A 25,219-nucleotide genomic window follows, 5' to 3' on the forward strand; every position below is an offset into this window, starting at 1 on the left:
GATCATCTTTTCCACGCAATCTTGAAAAAATATCCACCAACGAGTTTTTCACGGGTACATAGTTCAAATTAAAATCAAATCCCGGAGAGAAACCACCCACTTCCGTATTCTGCTGGACACCAAATCAATACCCTTGTTTTCAACAAATTCTTTCAAAAGTTTGTGATCCGTTTTAACTTCAAACACACCTCCCCACAGAAACTTTCTCAATTTCCGCACTGCCCAAAGATAGCCAACGTTTCTTTTTCGATAACTGGGTAATTTAACTCTGCACTTTTCAAACTCCTCGGATAAACAAAATTGTCCTTTCCTGACCATCCACAGTTTGCAGAAGTACTCCCCCCTAATTCTTTCAAACTAGCATCGATCATAAGTGTAGTTTTCATACCAGGTTCAAAACTACTCCAACATGGTGCATATTCCAGACTAGCTTTAAGAAATTGAAATTGTTTTTCACAAGCAAGATTCCAATGTCAAAAATTCCCTTTCTTCAACAAGGACCTCATATCCTTGCTCTTCTCAGCAAAATTGGGAACAAATTTCCCAGAATACTCGTCAATGCCCAAAAACTTAATTAATTCACCTTTGTTGGAGGGACTGTCCATGTCATTGATGGCCTTCACCAGCTCAATTTTCGGTTGAATCCAGTTAGATGAAAACAAATGACCCGAATATTCAATGGAAGGAACATTGTAGCTGCATTTCTCTAGTGCCGTCAATCTTCGCAACACTTTCTGCAAGTGCTCATCATGTTCTTATGAGTTATCATCATACATCAACACATCCTCCCGATATATTCTGACCCCTCTGATTCCCTTCAAAACACTCTCTTTTGCTCTTTGAAATACAGATGAAGCAGAGATTAGCCCAAATGGCATTCTCAAATATTTGAAAGTACCAAAAGGAGTGATAAAAGAAGTGTGTTCCTGTGACAGTGGATGTATTGTAATTTGATGATACGCTGAAGTCATGAAAAATGCTTAGCGCTACCCAAAGAGTGTAGCAGTGCCAAGATTTTTGGCAAAGGATAATGATCCACAATCACACACTTGTTTAGTCCCCTGAGATCCACACATAGCCTCAAGTCACCATTAATTTTCTTTGCCATCACAACTGGAGACAACCTCTCAGAACTCTTTGCTTCTTTAATCACACCATGGCTTTATGAGCTGTTCTAGCTCACAAGCCATATAATTTTTCTTTTGTAAACAGACCTTATCGGGTTTTACAAAGGTTCCATGTAGCCATTATGCAACAATCTTATCATAGATTAGTATTACAATTGACCGGCTGGAAACACAATTAAGGCAGTAACATAACATAAGGATTGCTCATTACATTCAACTTTCCCGTTATTCCCCGGCAGTCCAGCCTCACAAGCCATATCATCTCTCACTTTGAGAGGAACACCGCACCTTGCCAACGTTGGGTATAGAATCAGATTTAAGTTTGCTAAAATTGGAATAATTTTTTAAACAGCCTAATTCTTTCCTGAAAACATTGGGGAAAGCTTTCTCAGTAATCTGATGACAAAACCTGAATGATAGTAATTTTTTCCTTTAACCTGACAGAGGGTGACTCCTTAGGATCTAAATCAGGGGTCTCCAACCGGTCGATCGCGAGCTACCGGTAGTTCGCCGACCCCCTGGGCATAGCTCGGCCCGGCATCCAATTATTATTGCTTCATTCTGAGCTCCGGTATCTATTTATTTTCCCTTTATTTTTTTAGGCGTGTGATGAGCACTTGCACGCCCTCACCCACACCAACTGCTCGGATTGGCTGAAGTGATCTTAGCTGGGGCGGGGCAGGCTGAAGAACATGACGTTCTTCCTGAACCCCGGCACAGGCAGGAACTGCTCCACTGGCCTTTTCCAGACTGGCATTGCGCTTTATATTCTGCATGACGTGTGCGCAAAGCAGCAGGACGGAAAGCCTGGTAGCTGTAGTTCAGGTGGCACAAGCACTGTTGATCTATCTACGCGACTGGAAACCGTGCCAAGTGCCTTTTGATCCTGCGAGAAATGGAGCACATTAGCATATTGGTAAGCGAGCCCCTGGTCCAGTAGCTATATAGTAAGTGAAAGCAGCTGAGTGCATGTAAGACCTTTTGATGTGAACGTGCGCGCCCGTACATGCAATACTCCCCCGCCCCCCCAAAAAAATCTGAGTGAAACGCTGCCTAATTTGAATGATTCTACAATAGCTAATCAGCATACTGATAATCGAAAAACCAAACATGCACGCTGGGGAGTACCGTCGTCCTCCTGCATTTTAGAAATGCGTGCAGCTGAAAAACATGCACTATTAACTTTAATTATAACATTTCAGTAAACAAAGGCCTACTTGCAAGTGCTGCGGATTATCAGATTCAAAGATGTATATTGGGAACTCAAGAAACAAGCCCGTGGGAAAAAAGTACTATGAATGCAAGTCAAAACGCTCTTCCGAATAGCTATTCCCCTTCCGGTCCACTAGCTGAAATACAATTGCTGAGTGGTCAGGTGACTCTTCATTAATGAGAATTTATTAGGCATAAATCAGATAATAAATAAAGTAATTTCATTTTCCCTTTTCTGGTTCCCAAGTGCTGAGTCAGACAACGGACAGGCCTAGCCGCAGCCGCTTACAGACAGCCCCAGCAGCAAGCAGTCAGAGTGCATGCAAGGCACAAGTGAGGATATGCATTCTTCTCAGCGATGGCAGTTAACCTGCTTTCTCTGTCAGCAAACAGATTGATGAAAAGATGATCAGCGGGTACACGGAGAGATAGGCATAGAGAGGCAGGAAGTGGGAGGCAGTCACTTTAATAAACTGACAGAAAATTAATTGGCAGTGCTCTTAGAAGAGGAACGATCAAAGCATGGGCCCAGGCCAACAGCCACTGTTCGTAACCTTAAAATACGTCATCAGATGACGCAGATTAGAAAAACTGGGAAAACTTCAAGGCACTGTTCATGACTGCTGCAGCAGGTGCTCTGCCCCATGAGCAACCTTAGTAAGACGTAAAGATGTGACCCGCAAGGTACCCACAGAGATCCCGAGCAGGTCCTTTAATCACCTGAACTGCCTTCTCGGGACTGAAACTTCTGACTTGCACGTTGCCAAACAGAGCACTATTGTGAGTGAATTAATCCCATAAACTATCTCACGTAGACTCTAAGTGTAAACTGTGAACTCCAGTGCTTTGCAGCAAGTGCAATAAGCCCCTGATCTATCCTACTTTCATTTGAACCAATGAGACATAGGTTTACACAGATTAGTGAAGGAGGTGCATTTGCCTCCGATGTATATTCTAGAACAGGAAACTGTTATCTGTAGGGAGATGGCCTGCGTTAACCTATTCAACTACCTTACCCGGGCAAGAAGTAGTAAACTGTGGGTTACATCAAGCACAATAATCTCCTGAGCTTTCGTAGTTTGTTTGAATCTGTGACGTTCAGTTTGCATGCCTATCTCTGCAGCAGGTGCATTACCACATATACATTTCGCTGCTATGTAACCATAATATGACAAGCATGGAAAATGTGGCTGAAAGTCAGACCCATTGACTTCGCCATTGTTTACTTTACTCTGTTGCAGACTGATGCAAAATCGCCAAAATTATGAAAATCTCTTAGGATTGGCATCCGTTTTATGTGGTTTAAACCATCTCTACTTACAGTCCTCCAAGGATTCATCAGGGCTGTTTCCAAGTAATTCTAACTCCATACACCTTTATACCTTGATCTCCCTGAAGAGTAGTCCCAGAAGTTGGCCAAGTTTGTTCTAGCTTTGGTTAGAATGGGAGAAGGTATATGTGACCATCAGACTATGTAGGGGCTGGTAACAGTACTTTGGCATCCAGGGAGGCAAAGGAGGGGTGAATGCTGCTAGGATTAGGAGTCCAGAGCAAACAAGGTGAGTTGCCAGTTGGGTGCAGCCATGGTAAACAAGAAGTAGGAACTGGGACACCTTAACCCATCACTGGGGCATAGTTTGCTAAACACTGGACATTCTGAGGATCCTTTCTTTAGACATGAAGTATGGAATTAACCAAAACTACTGCTTCCATTTTTCAAGCACTTGTTGAAAAAAGATCTCATAGTTTAGAAAGCCACATCATGGTATGTGTGCGTTTCACTACAGACTTTAATGTTGAGTTTTTTTATTAAAAAAAAAAGTAAAGGGGTGCATAGAAATACGAAAAATATAAAAAAGACCCAAACTGTTATAAAGATGAACACCATGGCAATTTACGTCACACAGCTAAGTCTAATGAGCGAAAAGCAGTCAATGCAAAAGAAAATTGTATATATATATAATCACTCACATTCAGTAGGTGACTGAGAAAGGCTGGGATCAGCCGAAACGCGTCAGGGCGGACATCGTATTGTGAGAAATAAAGAAATTGCTTGACTTGCCTGGAGTGCCCACTTCTGCTCTTGTTTGTAGGAGTTCTTGAAGGAATATATATATATCTGTTCACAGTTACTAAAAAAACTAAGGTTACAGGGACGTTATGGTTGAGAAATATATTTAAAAACACCTTAGAAATTCACTAAAACAAACAAAGGTTACAGGGATGTTATCGGTAGGCTCAGATTTCACTCGTACAAAACCATAGAAATTCAGCAGTTATAGTTGCCTCAGCTAACTATAACGTATGCCACTACAATGCACTGCTTATGACCTCACATATTACATCACTCAAGACATGGTCAGTGTCAGTTTTCCTTTTCTGCTCCTTTTTCTGCCCACTGCTTTGCCATTTCTGCTAGTTTTTCTGCCTTCTGTTTTGCCTTTTTCTGCTTGTTTTCCTACCCTCTGTTTTGCCTTTCCAGCTCTTTTCTGTCTTCTTTTTTGCCCTTTCTAGTGTATTTTCTGTGCTGCCTTTTCTGCTAATTTTTCTACCCTCTGTTCCCCACCCTTCCCCTCACCCCCGATACCTCAGGCCACTTTGGGCCCCATGGTCTCTATCCGCCGGGGCCCAGCCTTAACTGAATGGAGTATGGGGGCCATGCGGCACCCCCTTCCCCAGGCCAATTTCGGCACCGAGGACCCTCAAGGCCCAGTCATGTCTTCTGGGTGCCCTGGAGCTCACCCAGGGCACCCAGTTTTCAGCATGGGGAAAGCGGGAAGAGCCTCAAGGTCCTAACCAGCTTCCCATCTCCTGCAGGAGCCGGCATTATTATTACCCACATGGAGCTGCTGGAAATGCAGCCCCATGCATGCAAGAGCAATAGTTTCATCTATTTCCCTGACCGCATGTCTGCGGGCAGGGAAAGAGATGAAACCTCCACTTCCAGCTGGTGGGAGCACTTTGACACCTCCTTCCCGCTGGACCTGGAGAGTTTGCTTTTGCTTGATGGGAGCTGCCAGCTCCTACCAAGCAAAAGCAATCAGCTATGTCTCGGGAATGGGCACCCATGGACATAGCAGGAGCTAGGGCCATTAATTGCTCCAAGAGTGGGCCACGGGGCCTCCCTTCTTTAATTTTGAGGGCCACCCTGGGGAGATGGTGGTTCCCAGGGCCGTATGTGGCCTGTAAGGGGGGGACAGCATGGCCCCTCTCCCATTGTTTTAAAAGTCTTTGGCCCAGGGGAGTTTTTGGTCTGCGGGCACCCCCCCATTAAATGTTATTTAGCCCAGGGAGATGGTTATCCCCGGGGCTCGGGGGAGGGGGGCCTACGTGGCGCCTCCCATTACTGGTTATTTAGCTGTGGAGAGGTTCTGGTCCCCGGTGCTCCAAAAACAGCAGGGGGGGGAGGCCTATTGCGCCCCCTTCTGTTTTTTAAACAATTCCCACAGGACCTGACCCATCTGGGGGCTTTTGTCCCCAAAAAGCGTGGAGCCCGTGCTTGTTTTTTTTTTTTGTTCTTCATTTTCACTAGATTGGCGGATCCGCATTTGGTCTAATTCCTTTCAGCGGTTCTGGCAGCCGTCCTGTCTAAAATTCCTATGGGAAATGCAATTTCTTCGACCCCCCCCCCCCCCCCCCCTTTTTTTCTCGGCCCCGCTTGATTTATCGCCTCAAAACTTTCCATGCGCAACAAGAATTACCGGCACTCTTGTTTTAAAAAAAATATTTCATGACAATTCGTCACATGGCACCAAAGATCTAGGCATGTCAAAAAACGCTTTTCTTATGGAAACGTGGTCCTAACTATAACTACCTACTTGCTACTGCCAGTAGATGAATCTTCAAAATGTCGTAACCTCTTCTTTCCCCTATAAAGTGCTCTCCCATTTCGAGGGAGTCGTGTCTGCCTCAGTGTTTGTCATCGTGTATGCCTTTTCATGAAATACTGCTGAAAAGGTTCTGTTACGGTACCACCTTTCTGTCGCTATTCATTTGGGCTTGCACGCATACTCTGGGCATGCGTGTCAAAGCCTCCTCTGACATAACACTGTGTTTCGATTGGGAGACCTGCCTTCTACTACAAATCAAAGCACGTAGCTTTGCTCGACAGTTTCTCATTGAGTAATGGAACTGCTGATGTTGTGGTTCGGGTAAAATTTATTTAATTTGCTGTCTAGCAAGACGGCAAACATCAGTCACTTGTAATTCTGTCAGGATTACCCAGTTTGCAAAAATTACATTTCATTGAAAAACCGGCCAAAAATTCAAATACAAGAACTTTTTAACTTTGACTATAGTATTACATCCTACAAAAGAACACAGTCTGAAAACACAGAGAGCAGCGTGTTCGAAATCTGTAAAATAACTGCGCATATCTATAGTTGCCCCATCGGCTATATTTTAAGTTTAGTTCTTACTGTGTATAGAATCTTTAAAGGGCTAGCTTTGAGCACGGTTTCAGTTGCTAATACTTATGGTGTCTCAATTGATACACGTCATGCTGGAGCCCAAATGTTGAGAAAAAAGTCAGCATAAGCGGCAAAGCCATTCACTGTGGTGGGGGATGAAGGCTCCTAGATACAAACATCTTATAAATAAATGCCTTGGCTCTACTTTTTGCAGGGTGAATGCTGGAATTTGCAGAAAGAAATCATGAGTGATCCCGGTGCCAAATATGACAGCAATTTTTACCGATATCAGGATCTGTATAGAGTTCTGCGCTTTTTACGTCTGGTTTGACAGCGCTGATGTCGCCATACTACCGTCTGTGATCAAGAAAAAATACCTTTCCCTGTACTACTCTGAGAAGGGCTTTGGCTTCTCCCACCGGTTGTTTTCTCTGAGTACAGGATTTGACTGGGTCGAAGGAGTATAAACTGTTTTGGCTTTTGCCAAAGTTTATACTCCATTCAACAGGGCTGAGTTTGTTCTGTTGGCAAGCCAATGGTCATGGCTAAAGGCCTGATCTGTTTATTATTAAATTCAATAAAGGCGGTAGAGACCTGATGAATTTATTGTAAAAAGCATATTTTAGCATTATTGAATTTTAAAATGACTTATTTCTTCTCTGATGAAAGCGTGTAGAGAAGGGTGTATATAGTTACATGGAATCTCACAGATTACTGTTGTAGGCAATGGCTGTGGGTTCGGTTACCCATGGTGACAGACCGTTGATATAGAAGATTTGATCTGTGAGAATCATTGTTAGTCCTTCTTAGGGGAGAGACTAGTATGCTTTGCCAATGGTAATTTTGTATTTATTTGTAATTTCATGATTGTTGCTCTAGGGGAAATTTTGTTCAAAACTGAAGGGCTGAAATAGTATTCGTCTTAGGAGGGATTTTATATTGTTTTTGCAACTGTAATTTTGTACATATTTGTAATTTTACTATGGTGTACCTGATGGGTGTTTGTGTGTGGTTATGATGAGATCTGTTGGTCGGGTTGGTGCACTGGGAAATGTTATGTCCAATGCTATAGGTCTGATCTGCTTATTATGAAAAGTTATGACAAAGTAAGGAGGCCTGGCCTATTTATCATGAAAAGCGTTTGTTGCAGCCAGTAGGCTTTTTCCAGAGGTTTGTTAACACATTGTGATGCAGGCTGTAGACTGGTATTTTGTTGCATGTAGTCTTTCAGATTATCATAGTACCCATGAGGTTTGGCATTGGCTACCCACTCTGACAAACCTTGGTATGGTTTCACTGTGATCATTCTTGCCAGGCCCTTTTGAGAGGAGTTGTACATTGTTTTGCAATTACATATACAAATACATATTTGTAATTTCATAACTATCTACATGATGTTTGCCAGTTTGTGTTGGTTATGATGTCCACCCAATGATGAAGGCTTTTGGCCTTATGGGTTTATTGGGAAAAGATAATCCAGATTCCATAGGTTTGATTTGTTTATTATGAAACATTATGACAAAGCCAGAAGTCCAAGCATGTGTTAAAGGCAATAAAGTTGTATTGCTATTACACTGTGATAAAATTTGTAGGCAGATATTATGTTGCATGGAATTTTACAGATTAGCGTATTAGGCAAGGGGTTTGGAGTTGATGACCCATGTAAACAAACTATGGGGATAGAAGATGTGCAGTACAAAATCCTTTTTAGTCTCTCTTAGCAGGGTCTTTATATTGTTTTGGCAACTGTAATTGTGTACATATTTGTAATTTTACTATGGTGTATCTGATGGTTTCTTGTAGGTGTTTATGGCGACAAGCTAATTATAACGTTTATAGGTTATAAGGAAGGCAGTAGGCCTGACACATTTTTTAATTTTTTTTATTTTTTTTTAAGTTTCAAAAACCTTTATTTAACAAAAAGTAAGCAGACAGGTCAGCACAGCAGGAAGTCACATAGCAATGTGTTACCCCCCCTGATCCACAGGAGGTGGGGGGGGGGGGAAAGAGGGAGGTGCAGTATACAGGTACACGGCCATTTAGCCGACATCCCGGAGGACCGGCGGCGTTTCAGGGAGATCTACCCACCAGGTATCCCATTGCCTGTACTGCAAATATTAGTGGCAGCACCAGCCCTCAGACCCCGCTACGGACCGTCATGTATGTGGGGCGGTTCCACCAGCAACCTCCTTCACCAGCTAACCTGAGCCAGTCCCTGAGTTTCTGTTAAACAAGACCCAACTCCCCTCCTCCCATCCCACCCACCCCGCGCACGTCGTCTCATCACACTCGCATCTGCGTACTGTCCTATCCGCCGTCCCTGCCTCCGGCTTTAAGCGGGCAAAGCAGCGCTCCACTCTCAGTTCGCCGTCCACTCCGCATCCACTCTCCGTCTCCCCTGCACTTCCACTCAAAGCATGCCACGTCCCTCCGGGTAATGCCCCGCAGCACACTCAGCCCACAGGCTCGCCTCCTAAGCGTCACGCCAACCCTCCATCCAGTCAAACTTCATCCAGCATGCTCTCCAGTATCACACCTGCCTCCGCCTCGCCGTGTGCATCATGTCCGTTGTCCTGTGACGCTCCCCGGCTCGCCCCCTCGGCTTCCCCAGCCGTCAGATATGTTCTGTACAGTCCCCAAAAGTTCTTGGGCCGGCTTTTCGGGGGCAACAATTCACCATATGTCTCCGCTTGCGTGCAGCAGTACAGCATATCTCTGACCCAGCGTTTTTTGGTGGGGAGCGGCCCCCTCATCCAGCACGACGCCACAACTCGCCGAGCCATTAGAAGCGCTATATCCGTCAGACGTCTGAGCGCCCGCGGGAGTGGCCTGGAGAAACCCAGCAACGCCAGCGCCGGGTTAGGCTGTATGTCCTTTTCTAGTATCTGGCTCAGTTCCAGGAACACCGCTGTCCAGAACCGGGCTATACCCGGACAGTGCCAGGCCATGTGTATGAAGTCCGCTACCGGGACATGGCAGCGTTCGCACTCCGCCGATGGGCGAAGCCCATACCTGTGTAGTCTCTCTGGGGTGTAATAGACCCGCTGCAGGAACTTAAAGTGTATCAGTCGGTGCCTACCGTTTAGCGACACCCTTTTAGTGCTAGAGCAGCAGTAGGCCCACATCTCGTCGGTTATTTCCATTTGTAGGTCGGCCTGCCACCCCCGTCGCGCCGCCGAGCACTCAGGCGCCCGGTGCTGGTCCCCAAGTTTTTTGAGAGCCGAAACGAGTTTGGCTGGGGCCACCGTTTTGATGACATATGTGAGTTCCGGGACCTCCGGCGGCTCCTCCAGGCCCGGCCCCAGCAGGACCGACAGCGCACCACGGATCCTATGGAATTGGAAGCGCTGGAGCTGGGTAGCCCCAGGCCGGGCCGAGCAAATCTGTTCCCACGTTTTAACCACCCCATCCTGGAACAGGTCCGCCAGTTTGGCGACGCCCAAGGCGCCCAGTGCACGCCTCACCCCCGCGTCCCTCAGTGGGGGGAGCCAGATCGCCCACTCCACTCTCATCAGCGGGGAATACAGTAGATCGCAGTCCTGCGCCCTCCGAATCGCATGCCATGCATGATTCGTGGCCCTGAGGGAGTCCAATGTTCCCACCCTGCGGTCCACCGACTGGAAGACAGTAGCCGGGAGGGGAAGCGGTTCCGCAAATAGCCGCTCCATCAGCACGTGAGGTACATCCGTAGTGGTGTGGATCCATGTATGTAGGTGGGCCGCCTGCGCTATCCTATAATACCTTTCCAGGTCAGGGGCCCCAAGCCCCCCCATCTCGTAGGGGAGCGTCAGAACCTTCCACTGCACCCTGGGCTGCTTACCGCCCCAGGCCAGCCGCACCAGAGTCCGGGTCAGCTGCGCAAAGAAAGCCTTAGAGAGTACCACGGGGATGTTCGCGAAGAGGAACAGAAATCTCGGCAGAACCACCATTTTCATGATGGCCACTCTGCCCATCAGCGACAGAGGGAGTTTGATCCACACCTCTACGTCGTCGACAAGTTTGGAGTAGGCTACCCCGTAGTTTTCCCGGAGCAGGACCTCCGTGTCCTTGTGCAGCTGGATCCCCAAGTATCGGACGGAGTCCGTTGTCCACTGGAGGGGATATTCCATGGGGAACGGCACTGTGAGCGGAGTCAGTGGGAACGCCAGCGACTTATTCCAGTTCACCTGGAGGCCCGAGAGGGCCCCAAACCGGACTACCTCTCTCAGCACGGAGGAGAGATTCTCCTCCGGGTTGCGGACATAGAGCAACGTATCGTCCGCGTAGGTAGAGATGCAAATCCGATAGGAGGGGAAGTTGATACCTTCAAATTGATGATACTCCCGCATAGCGCACGCCAGCGGCTCCGCCACCAGAGCGTATGAGAGGGGAGAAAGGGGGCACCCCTGCCGAGTACCCCTGGAGACAGCAAAGGCGTCCGTGACTCGGTCCCCTATGCGCAGCCTGGCCGTGGGTCTAAAATATAGTGCACCCACCATCTGCATGAACGGTTCTCCCAGCCCTAGTTTCCTCAGGACTCTCACCATGAAGGGCCACTCGACAGAGTCAAATGCCTTCTCCATGTCAAGGAAAATCGCCAAGGCTTTACCTCCCGGGTGCACATGCTGCATGGCTCCAAGGACTGTGCGAATGTTGTAAGTGAGGTTCCTGGACGGGATGAACCCCGCCTGCTCCGGGGCCACCAGCTCCGGCACCAGCAGCGCCAGACGCGTAGCCAGGACCTTTGCGTACAGCTTGGCGTCAACATTTATCAGGGAAAGCGGCCTGTACGAGCCGCACAGGTTCGGGGGCCGCCCCGGTTTCAGAATGGTGACGAGCAGTGCCTCCCGCATCGAGTCCGGCATGCTACCCTCCTGGCAGATATCATCAAAAAGGGTCATGATGTGTGGTAGAAGTTTATCCTGAAAGGCCTTGTAGAACGCCACCGTTAGCCCATCCGCGCCCGGGGCAGAACCCGCCCTCATGCCTCCCAGTGCTTCCAGGATTTCGTCTTTTTGCACCGGCAGCGCCAGGAATTCCCTCTGCGAATTCGACAGGAAGGGCATTTTTATATAACTGAGGTAGTCGTCTATCTCCTCCTCCATTTGGGAGGATTTTGCTGTGTACAGCCCCGCGTAGTAGCCCCGAAATTCTTCCACTGTCTCCGTTTCGTCGGTAATCACCGACCCAGATGCTGTCACCAGCTCGTCAACGACTAGGGGCCGCCTGGTACTACGGAGTATCCCCGCTAATAGGGAGCCCGGGCGCTCGCTCTCCCCATAGGTGCGGGCCGTAGCGTATTTGCCCATGTGCTGCACTTCCCTGTCCGCCTCGCTGTTGAAGTCTGAAACTAACGTCTGAATCTGGGCGGCCACCTCAGGGTCCGTGGACCCCCTGTGCCGCTCCTCCAGCTGAGCCAGTTGCGTCTCCAATGCCTTCATACGCTGCCGTATGGATTTGAGAACACCGGAGTGCTTGGCCATGGCCACGCCGCGAATGTAGGCCTTAAACGAGTCCCATACCGTTTGGAAGCTCTGCACGGTTCCCAGGTTAGCCGCGAAGAAAGCGTCAATCTCGTCCGCCAATTCCCCCCTATATGCCTCGTCCAGCAGGGAGTAGGGCGGCATCCGCCATGTGAACGGCGGCAATCGTGTGCCCGGGGCAGCAAATACCAGGAGAAGGGGGGAATGGTCCGACAGAGTACGAGGTAGAACCTCGCATCGCTTGATAGCCGCTAGGAGCGTCCGGGACGCCAGCCAGTAGTCAATTCTGGTGTGCACATCGTGGTATGCCGAGTAATGTGTGTAACCTGCCTTTTCGGGGCTTCTATGCCGCCAGACATCCACCATGTCCAGTTTGGTCAATTCCGCCTGCATATACACCGCAGCCGCCGCCGGTCGGCAGGCCCGCCCCGAGGAGCGGTCCAAGGCCGGGTCGAATATGAAGTTGAAATTGCCCCCCCACACCATGCGCGCCTGGGCGTGTCTCCTGCACTGCGCTGCGAGTGCGGCGTAGAACTCCGGGGTATCGTAGTTGGGACCATAAACATTGACCACAATGAGGTCATGACCTTTGCCGATACACCTCGCGATCAAGTAGCGTCCGTCCGGGTCAGCGGCCAGCTTCTGCAGCGACAGTTTGGATCGCGGGTTCACCCATGTGACCACCCCTCTAGAGTGTGAAGTAAAGCCTGCCGCCAAGCTGCAACCAGACAGACCTCTGTGAGTGAGTAATTTGCTAGTGAGTGGGAGGTGAGACTCCTGCATGAGTGCCAAGTCTATGTTGTGCCTATTGAAGTAGTTCAGTACTTTGCGCAATTTGCGAAAGTCGTTCAATCCCCGCACATTCCATGTGAGCGCTCTGAGGGTCACCTCACGGCCATCCCGCGTCAGCTCTCCACTTTCAGGCATTCCTGCAGTCATACTTCATAGCTTCCATAGGGGGAGAGTCAGCGAAGGACCTTCCCCCGCTATCACCGCCTGACAGCACATCTCGGGCAGGCAAGAACATAGCAGAAGACCCTTTTCTCGACATACCGTGCGTTTCCCAGTCCCCAACCCCAAAACAACTCCCCAACCGCCCACCCCCCCCCCACAGCCGACCACCCCCAACCTGGCCAGACAGGACCCCATCCCCACCCCCCAACCTCCATTCGCAACAAACATGAGATAACTTCCCCAAATCGGCCCTCAAGAGGGCCACCCGTGCTTAACAGCGCTGGGGCAGCGGCCACCGGGGGTCGAACGTCCCTACCCGTCGGGACACCGCTGTGCAGACGCACCCCCCGCACCATTACCCTCACTTGTCTGCTGGGCTCGAGCTGGTGATGTTCCCCAGTCAATAGTTCTAGTGGGCCCTTGGGTTGACCTCTCGGGGGCGCAATACCCACGCCAGCAGGCCGAACCCGGCCGTCCCAGGGAGCCTATGCTTGGGCATCTAGTTCAGCCACTGGCCGGGGCGGAAATAGGTCATCTCAGCATCCGGATAGAACCACCCCTATGGAGAACCCCGCAACTATGAGACCCCAAAGCACCGCGCTGGCGGTAGTCCACAACTGCTAGCGAAACGCCCCCCCCAGGTCCAGTGTCACAATAGGAAGGCGCCCTCCACCATTTAGAAAGATCTCACCCAGCAGCGACCTCGTCGAGGGCCGTCACCATCACCTCCATCCACACACAGGTCCAGTAGGCAGGCCACTCTCAGGGGACCCAGGCGCCCCCAGGAGGAGGGGGCCACAGATCCGCGCCGGGCGGCCATCCACCGGGGGGGAGGCAGCTCCCGACGGCTAGTCCTGCTCCTCCAAGCCTGAGGCCCCGGCACAGGCGCCCGCGTGTTCCCGCGAGCCACTGCGTTGACCCCTGGACCAGTCCTTCAAGGATCGTTGCAGTTCTTTCGGGTCCGTGAAAAAGTGCGACTGGCCCTGCCTGTTGATCCGCAGCCTCGCTGGATACAGCATCACGTAGTCCAGCCCCAGATCGCGCAATTGTTTCTTGTAGGGGGCGAACTGTCTCCGTTCCTCCTGCACCTTAGCCGTGAAGTCCGGGTAGATGGAGATGTCCATTCCCTCGAATTGCAGCTTCCCTTTTTCTCTCGCAATCCGCAGGGCAGTGTCCCTGTCCCTATAGTTCAGCAGCTTTGCTATGATAGGTCTCGCAGGAGCGCCCGGCCTGGGGCGAGGTCCCAGCGAGCGATGGGCCCTCTCCACGACGAACATGGGCGAGAACACGTCCTCACCCAGCAGAGCGCGAAGCAGTTTTTCAACGAAGGGCTCCATCCGCCCCGTTTGCGTCGTCTCAGCAACTCCAGTGATGCGGACGTTTGACCTCCGCGAGCGGGCCTCCAAGTCCTCTGACTTGTCCTGTATGACCTGGAGCAGTTTACGAAAGTGTTTGCGGTCTGAGTCCCATTCCGTCTGTGCCTCCTCGATCTGTGCTATTCTGGTCTCAGACTCGTCCAGGCGCGCTGAGTTCTTGTCCACCCTCTCCGACATGCGGTCCATGCGATAGGAGAGTGCATCGATCTTGGTGCCGATCTCCGTCAGACTGCCCTGCAACCCCTTTTCCATGGTCGCCAGCATTTCTTTAATGTCCGCACAGATAGAGGTCTCCGGGGAGGGTCCACCGGGCGGCGGCGCCGGAGCCGGAGCCGCGACATCAGGCCCCTTCGTCTTGCGCGGGTCGAAGGACAGTTTCGGCTGGGTCTTGTCCCCCTTGCCCATGTTGCTTCCGAAGCTCCGCACTCCCTAGGGTCTCAGCACCGCACGGCCGGCCCCAGTATCCGTCCGGAGGCTCCCGCGTCCGGCGACCCCCACGAGGCCAGGAGGCGGCTCAGCCGTTTCTCGTCAAGGCGCAGGCCCGGAGGCCCCCCAGCGCGGCCAAGCCGCGTCGCCCAGCAATCGCTCCTGCCCTATGTCCGGAGGGTGCCTCCCGGCAGTCTCCCCCAAAGGGGCAGCTATGTTCGCTCCAGCAAGGCTCCACCTGCCCCTCCAGGCCGCACGTCGCCGTCTGATTCCTGGCCGGCGTCCCGAAGGGGGCCAACTGGTCTAGGTCTGCAATGCTCTCCACACTGGTCTGGCAGTCGTCTGGAGCGCGCTCCGAGTTTCCCCAACGCCCCGCCGGGCTCCTCAGGGCTCGCTGGGAGGCCGCGGCCGAAGCACCAGTGCCGGTCCGCCAGGCGGCCGCGGCGTCACGCCACTTCGCCCCGAGGCAGCAGGGGTTCGGGTCCTCCCTATGCTGGGGTTGCGTGTGTGGGGGCGCCCGCCCGGTTTCCTCCCAGAGGGGGCTAGGGAGGGGGAGGGCCAGCGGCAGGCTCCGAGGCACGAGGGCTCCACGTGTTCCGCGAGGTCCCCGTCCGTCTGGCTAAGGCCCGACTCGGGAGGGGGGGGGAGGCAGATCCGACGGTTCTCAGCCCCCGTCCTCCACTGGTGTTCGTATCTCCTGGGCCCCACCGGGTGTCGTCCGCGTCCTGGCGTCTCCGGCTCCACCGCGGTCGGCGCTCCCGGGGGTACGGGTCCTCCCCCTCGCCAGTGACCGCACGTCGAACGACGCACACCGGGGCAGGTCCCAAGGGAGGTCGGGGATGACGGCCCAGTCCGCCCGACCGAGTCCCGCTCTCCGCTCCGACTCCCCGCCGCGCTGTAGGGGTATTCCGGGGTTCCCAGGCGAGGCAGTCTGGTGCGGGAGGGTTTCCCCGCGTGTAGGTGCTCGAGCTATGCAGAGCAGAGGATAAATGAAGGATCGTTTGAGGGTTGATGCCAGGAGCTACGCGCTCACGCGTCCGCCATGATCCCCGGCAAGCTCCGCCCCCAGGCCTGACACATTTATTGTGAAAAGAAATAATGGCTTGCCCTGTTGATCTTGTGTTACTTTTTTGTTGTATCATATGTCTGCTGTCCCATTAGACAGTAGCATACTGTGGTGTGTCCCTTGCAGCCCCATCCCCTCCGTCACTTCTCGCTAGCCTGAGTAGTCTCAGAGATGCAATTCTATGACATCCCTCCATGCTGGCCCACTTTGGTCTTGATATCAGGTTATTCAGAAGCGAATCCAGTGTGAGCAGTGAGTGCTGCAGCCCTTTCTTGCTCCAGCACTGTCCGGAATCCCATGTTCCCCCAAAGCTGCTGCAGCAGAACTGGGCTGGGAAACAGGAGACTACAACAGCTGCCTCACAACCCTGGCCAGATGAAGAAGGATGCAAATAAGGCAAAAGAGGATGCGGAGAGGACCAGCGGTCGGGACATCTATTTCTGCCAGTCGCTGTAAGCTAGAAGCGTTTTGTTTTAACACTTGCAGGTGATTTGTCCTCACAGGGCCAAACCCACTCTAAATGAAGATGCTGCACCTTTTACAGATTGTTGAATGCACAATACTGTTAGCATAAGTAGAGATACCCTTGCCTTGGATTGGTGATCTGTTGCAAAGGTCTGGATACTCACCCTATAAGGTTACACTTAACTTCTAGGGCCAGATGTAGGAAGCAAATTTGCGATCGCAAACGCTGAAATTAGCAGAATTTTAGCGTTTGCGGTTCGCAAATTAGCAATGTACAATGTAGCACACAAAAAGCCCCTCGCAAATTGAAGAATCTCAAAATTTGCGATTCCCTATTTTGCGATTACATTTAAGGAATCGCAAATTGCGATTATGTCCTAACAAAGGAGCTTTCATGATACAATCCTTGATCTTATACGAAGAATGAAGTTACAAAAGTTAATGATCTTGGAACAGAAGTAAATGAGGAAAGTAAGATTCATGAATGTGTGGCATTGAGAAAAGAAGTGTGGGATGTTGCTATGGACAATGAGCCAGTGTTAGTAAGAATAAAAGAGTACAACAGGAATGGTTGGGAAACAAGTGTAAGTTGTGATGAACACATAAGAGAATATTGGAATATTAAGGATGAGTTGAGTATAATTGATGACAAGCTAATGAGAAGGGATCGTATTGTACCTCCTATAAGTCTTTGGAGTCAAATTATTGAACTAGCTCATGAAGGACACCCTGGAAGGAGCATGACGAAGAGAAGAATTAGACAAACTTATTGGTGGCCAAAGTTAGATAGCATGGTTGAGGAAGTGATTAAGCATTGTTATGCATGTGCTAACAGCGACAAAGTAAAGACATTGAGAGAACTGCCACTGAAGTGTGTTGAGTTACCTGCTAGGCCATGGGAAAAATTAGCAATGGATTTCTTGGGTCCTATAAACAAATTGGGTAGTGCAAACAGGTTTATTTTTGTACTTGCTGATTATCACACAAAATGGTTTGTGTACAAAACAACGAATGTCATCAACACTAAAACTGTGATGGGATTTTTAGAGGAGGTTTTCATGGAAGAAGGTGTACCAAAAACCATTGTATCTGATAATGGTGTACAATTTATATCAAGTGAAATGAAGGAGTTTATGGAAAAATGGGGAGTTACTCATGAGAGAGTAGCTTTATATAGACCACAAGCCAATGGAATGGTAAAGAGGATTAATCGTCTAATAATGAACAATATCCAATTATCATTAGCAAATAGTTTATCTTGGAAGGAAGAGTTAAAGAAGCTAGTCTGGGCACATAGGACTACTCCTCATGCTGTTACGGGTATTTCTCCCTTTGTAGCTCTTAAAGGGAGAGAACCAGGTAGGAAAGATAATCCCTCTTGGTTGGTTGTCAAGGATCGTTTATGAATAGACCACCATGCTGTCAAAGCTAATGTCACACAAAGACAAAGACTCGCTGAAGAATACTACAATATTAGAAAAGGGGTGAAAATGCCAAGTATTGTGGTTGGGGATTGGGTTGTAACTAAGAAAGGTGGCGTGGTCATTAAAGGGGATAGTACATTTTCTGTTCCCTTAAGAGTAGTTGAAGTAAGACGCAATGTGGTAGTACTAGAAAATGGGACTGTATGGAGTGTTGGAAATGTTTGCAAAGTACCTAATGTAATGAAGTAATCATCATTTTATGTCATGTATTGCCAGGAGATTTCCTATGTTATATTCTTCAAATCTTTTTCTCGTTTATCTTATTTCATTGTACAATTTGTTTTCATGTTTTATAAGGGGGAGATATGTAGAGTTAAGTGAAGTTAAATAGGGCCTTTCATATTGGCTAGCATGTGAGCTGGAATGTCCAGACAGGATTTAGATTCTTTATTCATAGAGTTCTATGTATGACTCATTACTGTTAGGCAGCGCTGTGAGCTAGACTGCTGTGCTGAGGATACCAATTCAGAATAAACAAATCTGAATTACACTTTTGGATTTATGTAATTACAACAGATTCCTTAAATGCAATGTAAGAAGCAAAAAAGAAAGTGCGATTTGACCTTAAGAAATCGCAAATTACCACGAAGTTGGTGGTAATTGCGATTTCCTTTAAAAAAGCACTTTTCTGCTTCTTTAAAAGTGCCATGTGGCACACATTCATGCCCTTATGTTCGCCACATGTGCACACATGCACATTTCAGGTGTGCAACAGGGTGTCCCTCTGGAACCCTTGCACCCTTGAAATTGCACACGCAATTTGCGGGTACCTATTGGGTACTCGCAAATTGCGTGCACAATTCCCATTCATTCCTATGGGCCTCTTGGCCAATAGGAATGAATGGGAAGGTATTCCTTGATTGCGAATCGCAATTTGCAATTCGCAATTAAGGAATATTAAGGAATCACAAAAAATATTGCCATTCCTACCTACATGGCATTTTGCGAGTCCTTAATAGCGATTCCCTAAAATTCGTTATTAAGGACTCGCAAAATTGCTTTCACCTACATCTGGCCCCTAATGTTCTACACTAGGGTGATAGAAGTTCTGTAGGAAACCCAATGTCTGTAAAAAGATATTTCATGAACAACGGGGAGGATATAGGACATGCTTAAGCGTGTGAATTCTAATACGCTTCCTATTATAAATTGGTGGGGGACGATTTTTGCTATTAGGTGTAAAGCCAAATACCCAAGTTAAATAACAAATTCTGTGGGCACCTTTAGAAGCCCTTTCTGAGAATAGTTGAGCTTTGAAGCAGCCTTCTGTTTGGTCAACTGGATTTCCAGGAGTAAGTCCTTATTTACTCACAGGAAAAAGGTTTTGTGAATCGCCCGTCTTACTCTTGGAAATTTACGAGTAAGTTACACAGTGGCTGCTGCAGCCTACCTAAAGTGGGAGGGCGGCCGCGGGAGGAGAGGGTGGTGGGTTGGGGAAGGGGGGAGAAATAATATATATATATATATATATATATATATATATATATATATTACCTACTATAGGACCCTGTTTCCATAGGAAAACCGCAACATTCTATTTTGAATAACTTTGGCGCCGGTCGACGAATCCTCGCGAAATTTTCAAAACTAATGGGGCGCTACGCTCCGCTCCTACCCTGAAAGTCTCGGGGGGGATTCGTGAAGCGGGGGCTGAGAAAAAAGGGGGGTCCCGCAACGCGTTTTCCCCATGCATTTTTCTATAGGACCTTTAGACACAGCTACAGCCCGAACGGCTGAACAGAGTTACTTGAAATTTGGCAGAGAGGTAGTCTACAGGTCAAGGAAGTGCCTTTTGTAGGTCTGGTGTAAATCTGTTCAGTAGTTCCTGAGAAAATAGCATTTAAATCAATATATATATCTGTGGCAGCTTACCGTGCGCTTACCGTGCGCTTACGGTAAGCTTACCGTACGCGTACGGTGCCGTGCGCGAGCGCGATTCTGATTGGCTGTTAGATCTTAGTCAACATTCGAATCGGTCGAAACCAGGAAATGGCGGCCGCCATTTTCTCTCTCGCACTCTGAGGGGGGGAGGAAAAACAAAGTTGTATATCAGGAAAAGGGGCAAGCTAACAGCTCCTAACCACCTAGCCTTGGTTAGGGTGTCCCAAAAGAACCCCCAAGGGCAAAAATTCATTTTTTTTTTTTTAAAAACGCCGATTGCGCTTACCGTACGCGTACGGTAAAAAATAATTAAAAAAAATATATATCCTCAATTCCCCCCCGCCCCCCCCCCCCCCCGTGTGCAAAAGGTGAAAAGGTGCACGGAATTTGTTAGATATTGAACATTTAATGGATAACCTTTCACAACGAAGCGCATAATATGTCCTCCGTGTGCAGACGGTGCGCAAAGCGCATCGTGCGTACATGGCCCATCCAGCGTAACGTGGGCACGCGGTGCGCGTAGCGCACCGCCGGCACTAACTGCGTAAAGCGGGCGCGCGGTGCGCGCACGGAACGAACTGCGTGAAGTGGGCGCGCACGCCACGAATGGCGTAAAGTAACTTAGCATTTAAAAAACCGTACAAATTCACTGAAAAAACCATAGGTTTCACACACGTTATAGTTAGGAATTGGCATTTAAAAAACCTTGCAAATTCACTGAAAAAACCATATGAAATTCCCCTGTTATAGTTAGTGCAGGCAACTATAACTCACGCGACCTGAATCCTCTGCTGATGCTAATACTGTATTTAGACACTTATTTGCCCATGTCTTCTTCCATTAAATTTTAGCTATACATATATTGCAAATATTTTTTTTTCATAAAGACACATATGTCATCAGCAGAGGATTGCGGTCGCGTGAGTTATAGTTGCCTGCACTAACTATAACGGGGGAATTTCATTGGTTTTTTATGAGTGAAATGTCCGCTAACTATAACGTGTGTGAAACCTATGGTTTTTTCAGTGAAAATATATATATATATATATATATATATATAAATAAAATAAAAGACTTACCTGCTGCTTCTCTCCGCTCCCGGCGGCTGGAAGGGACTGGGCCTTCAGGGTACAAGCTCCACACCCAATCCGGACGCTGCTCTCACATGAGAGCAGCGCCAGGATTGGTCCAAGCGGCCTTGTGTGCTGCTCAAGCGAAGCAAAGGAGCCTGTGCCTTTTCTCCAACCCAGCTGTGTAACACAGTGGGTTGGAGAAACATACGTGCACACGTGTGTTTGGCCGGCTTATGACTTATAAGTGCACTCTACTCCTCCTCCCAGCCCCATACTTAATGAGGGGTTCAGACAGATAGCATAAATAAAACGATAATAACATTTGGCTATTATCATTTTATTTATCGACGGCTTGTACGGGCTATGGGGCGATGTACGGGCTATGGGGCGACGCCCACCCCCCGCCATTACGTAGGAGCCGCCCCTGAAGTTGCCCCTAATTCTGGAATAAGAACCTGCTCATAGAAAAGGTTTTAAGAATAAGGCCCGAAGAAAGGGGCACATTTCATCTGGGGTGTATGAAGTGATTAATGCAAACTCTAGTGTCATCATTGCAAAGCACAGATGCGCCCACGGATGTAAATCGAGAGGATTAGCCAGTTTTAGAAGCCCTGCTTCTGAAGATTGACTGTTTATTTCATGTAGTTAATTGCTGAATATATGTGCCATTGCCCTCATTTGAAGTTTAATAATCTTTGCTTTTCATAGAAGTCTCTCTGCCCTCTCCACATTTCAGGCTGATACTGAGCAAAGCACTCAATCTGTATGCAAATACTTTCAGAACCTATCTACAAGTGACCTTAACAGTTACGACTAAAGGTCAGAGTAGTAAAATCATTTTTAATAACTAGGCAGATTGCATTAAACACCCGTCGGGCACATTTATTAAATGCTTAAACAACCGTTTAACAGACTAAATTTAGAAACGTAATTCCAAACTTTGATTTCTGTATGCAGTGAGACCCCATAGAACGAAGAATATAATCCTATGTGCAGTGCGGCATTTCGAAAGCTTCTTTTAATCCAAATAGACTAAGTAACTTAATAGCTTAGTTAATAAAAAAAAATGCAATACCTTACACGTAATGTAAAAATAATAAACTATCTTCAAAAAAATGCTAAAAAAAATGACAGCACATATATTAAAATAGGACAACTACCCATTCTTATTTGACAACAATATAATTTTGCCCAATTTATCACACAGGTCTTCACTAAACTCCCTTTTTACTTCGACTGGAGTATGTTGGAGAGACACATAAACACCTTGATATAAAAATGAATACAGTGGATGAGGATCAACAACCAGATTGTGTGTCATCCGCTTTTTGAAAGGCACATCTGCTATAAAAAGCATTATTAATGTAGTTCTACAGTCAAATAAGTAGTGCTTCTGGCCCTAACTTTCAGAATATAAAAACTTGGTAGGCAGGCGTGTAAGTGCTCACTGCGCATAAGTCATTGTCCATTAGCTGTGGAACTGGCACTTTTGTCTGTCTGTAACGCAATGTTATTATCGTTTTATTTTTCACTACTGGCTCGGTTTAGTTGTGGAGGTGGGCTGCCCACAGAGCAGGGGGAGGAGCAGTGAGCACCTTCTAAGTGTGCATGGGGGTTTGGCCGGCCGTCTTGGACAGTCATGCACACTTAGCATGTTCTCTACCGGGCTGTAATGCACAGCCTGGCTCTTCTGCTGTGCAGTTAGGTTCTTGCTATATGTCAGAAACATACTTACACACATACATAAATGCCTCAATGAAAGGTGCTTCATTATTTGGTTGGTGAATTATTTCATGTCAGAAGCAAAACACTCCCAACAGTCCAAATGTGCGAGAGAGATGTTAGAATGTAGGTGTTTGAAATCTTATTCATCATGCATGCCACCTTTATCCAGGAATTCGGAAAGGTGAAATGGGCAAGAAATCTTCACTCTTATACCCTGTCAAGATGAGCCATATTGAGGGAATGAGGATAGATGAAGGAAGGGCAGGCCCAACTTTAAGATCAGGAAATAACCCTGAGCTTTCTTTATTGACTACGCGTTGCATGAACATGTACAGCTTGCCTGTGCTGGCACGATTGTTTCCCAAGGCATCACATAGCATTTTGGCATGTTTATGCTGAATGTGCTTCAGCCATGGGCTAGAATGGAAAAAGATAGGAAAGGTACACCAGCTGGGCCAAGCTTGTATAATTTGCAGCATGTTTTTATCGCCCTTATATTAAGATCAAAAGGCTTATTTAAGACCTAGCTTTTGAAATATGACATTACCAACAGATGGAAAGCTTTCTTCTTTTTGTGAAAGGGAAACTCACTGGATGGTGTGCAAACAATAAGAAATGATTTACACAAAGAGCCTAATGAACCTCAGAATATATATGTTAAGTGTTGTATCCATCTCTTAATACTGAAAAAAAGCAATTTTGAGTGTAGATTTGTATATATTAAGTAGATTAATCCAATAACTAACCTTTTGTATTTGTTTAAAAAAATAATAATAAAAATAATCTTTTGCACTGAAGCCCATTAAGTTGCATTGATGTCTCCCAGTCTTTGGAAAGGTTTATTATATTCCGTTGCTATTAGTAGCACTTATGCACTTATGATTGATTTAGTTAAAATGTATCTTGTATATTTTATTTTTGATAGCATGAAGATGAAGATGAAGATTCGACCTTGAAACCCAAGAAATCTGAAAAAGTAACAAAAATAAAAGGTGCAAAAAAAGTGCTGAAGAAGAATTTTAAAGTCAACACAAAAGTAAAATTTACTGATGATGGAAAGGTAAGTTCTCACACAAACCAATTACTCATGAGCCTATGCCAGAAGATTAAGAAAATATTATTGGCTGAAATTGATTATCTGGAAAGTACAATTCGTTTCATTCTCAAAGGTCTGCATTTTAATGTTTTTCATAGGCTTTTTTACTCAGTAAGTGTCGCGTTATTAAAGTGACATAACCATTGAATGCTTCGGCTGTCATGCCCCTTTATTGTTCACTTCTGTGTGGCAAGTTATGATATATTCATGACTGCACAAATATAATGTTGCTTAAGTGTATGTGAATAAATGAGTCAAATTTCACAAAACCTTTTTTCTTTCGTTTTGCGTCTGTTACTCGAAACGCAAGGCAGACGTTTTTCCGTTGCTAAAAGAAATCCATTTCATTTTCCGCATGAAATGTGACTTTCAGTGGATACAGTGATTTTACACACACCTTTCTTTACCTCATCTACCCTCATAGAGCCTCATGTATAAATAAATTGAATGAAAACACATGGTAAAATCAGTTAAGTTTGACTGCCTGGAGATATTGATAGTGATAAAAGATTTGAAAAAGGCATCAGGAGGAAACAGCCTCCTGCAGACCCTATTCCAGAGCCCATTGTAGATACTTGTTAGAGGTGTGCCGGGAGGTGTAGGTCAGTAAGCAGCCGCCTCCATCCGTGAAAGAGGTTATTAGTCTCATGCTCCCAAAGTCAGATCGAGACCCAGAAGAATGTGGCTCGTGGTGTCCACTCTTTGATCAACACTGGTTTTAAAGTTCTGAGCAGGGTGCTGTCTGCTCAAGGTGATACAGTCCCTGCTCTACACTGGCCATTGTGGTTTTATACCTCCCAGAAGCATACTGTGAAATATAAGATGCCTCACGTATGTAATACAGTTTAGAATCTGCTGAGGCGCATTATGCGTCATCAGTATTACACATAGAAAAAGCTTTTGATCCAGTTGAGTAGTCTAACTTGTTCAAGGGGCCTGGAAATATGGGCAGAGGGCATGGTTTGTTTTTATTTACATATTAAACACCAGCGGTTATTATAACCTATCGGTTATTATAACATATCGGTTATTATAACATATCTCTTCACAGTAGCTAACATCTGAAAAAAGCAACATATGCATCTGTGAAGACAAATAACCCTTATCCCCATTAGCTGAGGACTTTGAGGCACGTGGCGTAGGTGGTGTCAGATTGTCGTTGCATCAAGTATGACCTCAGAGACGCCCATATATCTTTGGGCCCAGATCTAATCGACAGCATCTTTGTAAACATATTAACATGTCCATCACAGACCAGCGTTCCTGCGGGAGGATGGGCCACTCATCCATTGGAGGGCCAGCTCTCATCTCGTCAGCAGTATAAGTACTGCCGCAAGGCGTCCGACTGACTAGGTGACTTTGGCTTCAAGTCCTAGCACAGCAGCATCCAGTGTATTGGGAACTTCCCAGTCCACTGCTTGGTACATCACGCTCAGCAACTCCATCCAGTAATCGGCAACAAT

At 47.5% G+C, this 25,219-nt stretch overlaps 1 protein-coding gene across 1 annotated transcript in view; it reads left to right on the plus strand.

Moving 5' to 3' along the window:
* Nucleotides 1-25,219, plus strand: part of DDX10 (DEAD-box helicase 10) — an 867,511-nt gene that overhangs the window by 521,137 nt on the left and 321,155 nt on the right. The window contains exon 14 of the mRNA XM_085621530.1: nucleotides 23,586-23,720. Within this exon, the coding sequence (XP_085477656.1) occupies nucleotides 23,586-23,720 (135 nt within the window). The remainder of the gene's footprint in view (nucleotides 1-23,585; nucleotides 23,721-25,219) is intronic.

Source organism: Triturus cristatus, chromosome 8 (assembly GCF_964204655.1).
Source record: "Triturus cristatus chromosome 8, aTriCri1.1, whole genome shotgun sequence".
NCBI lineage: Eukaryota > Metazoa > Chordata > Amphibia > Caudata > Salamandridae > Triturus > Triturus cristatus.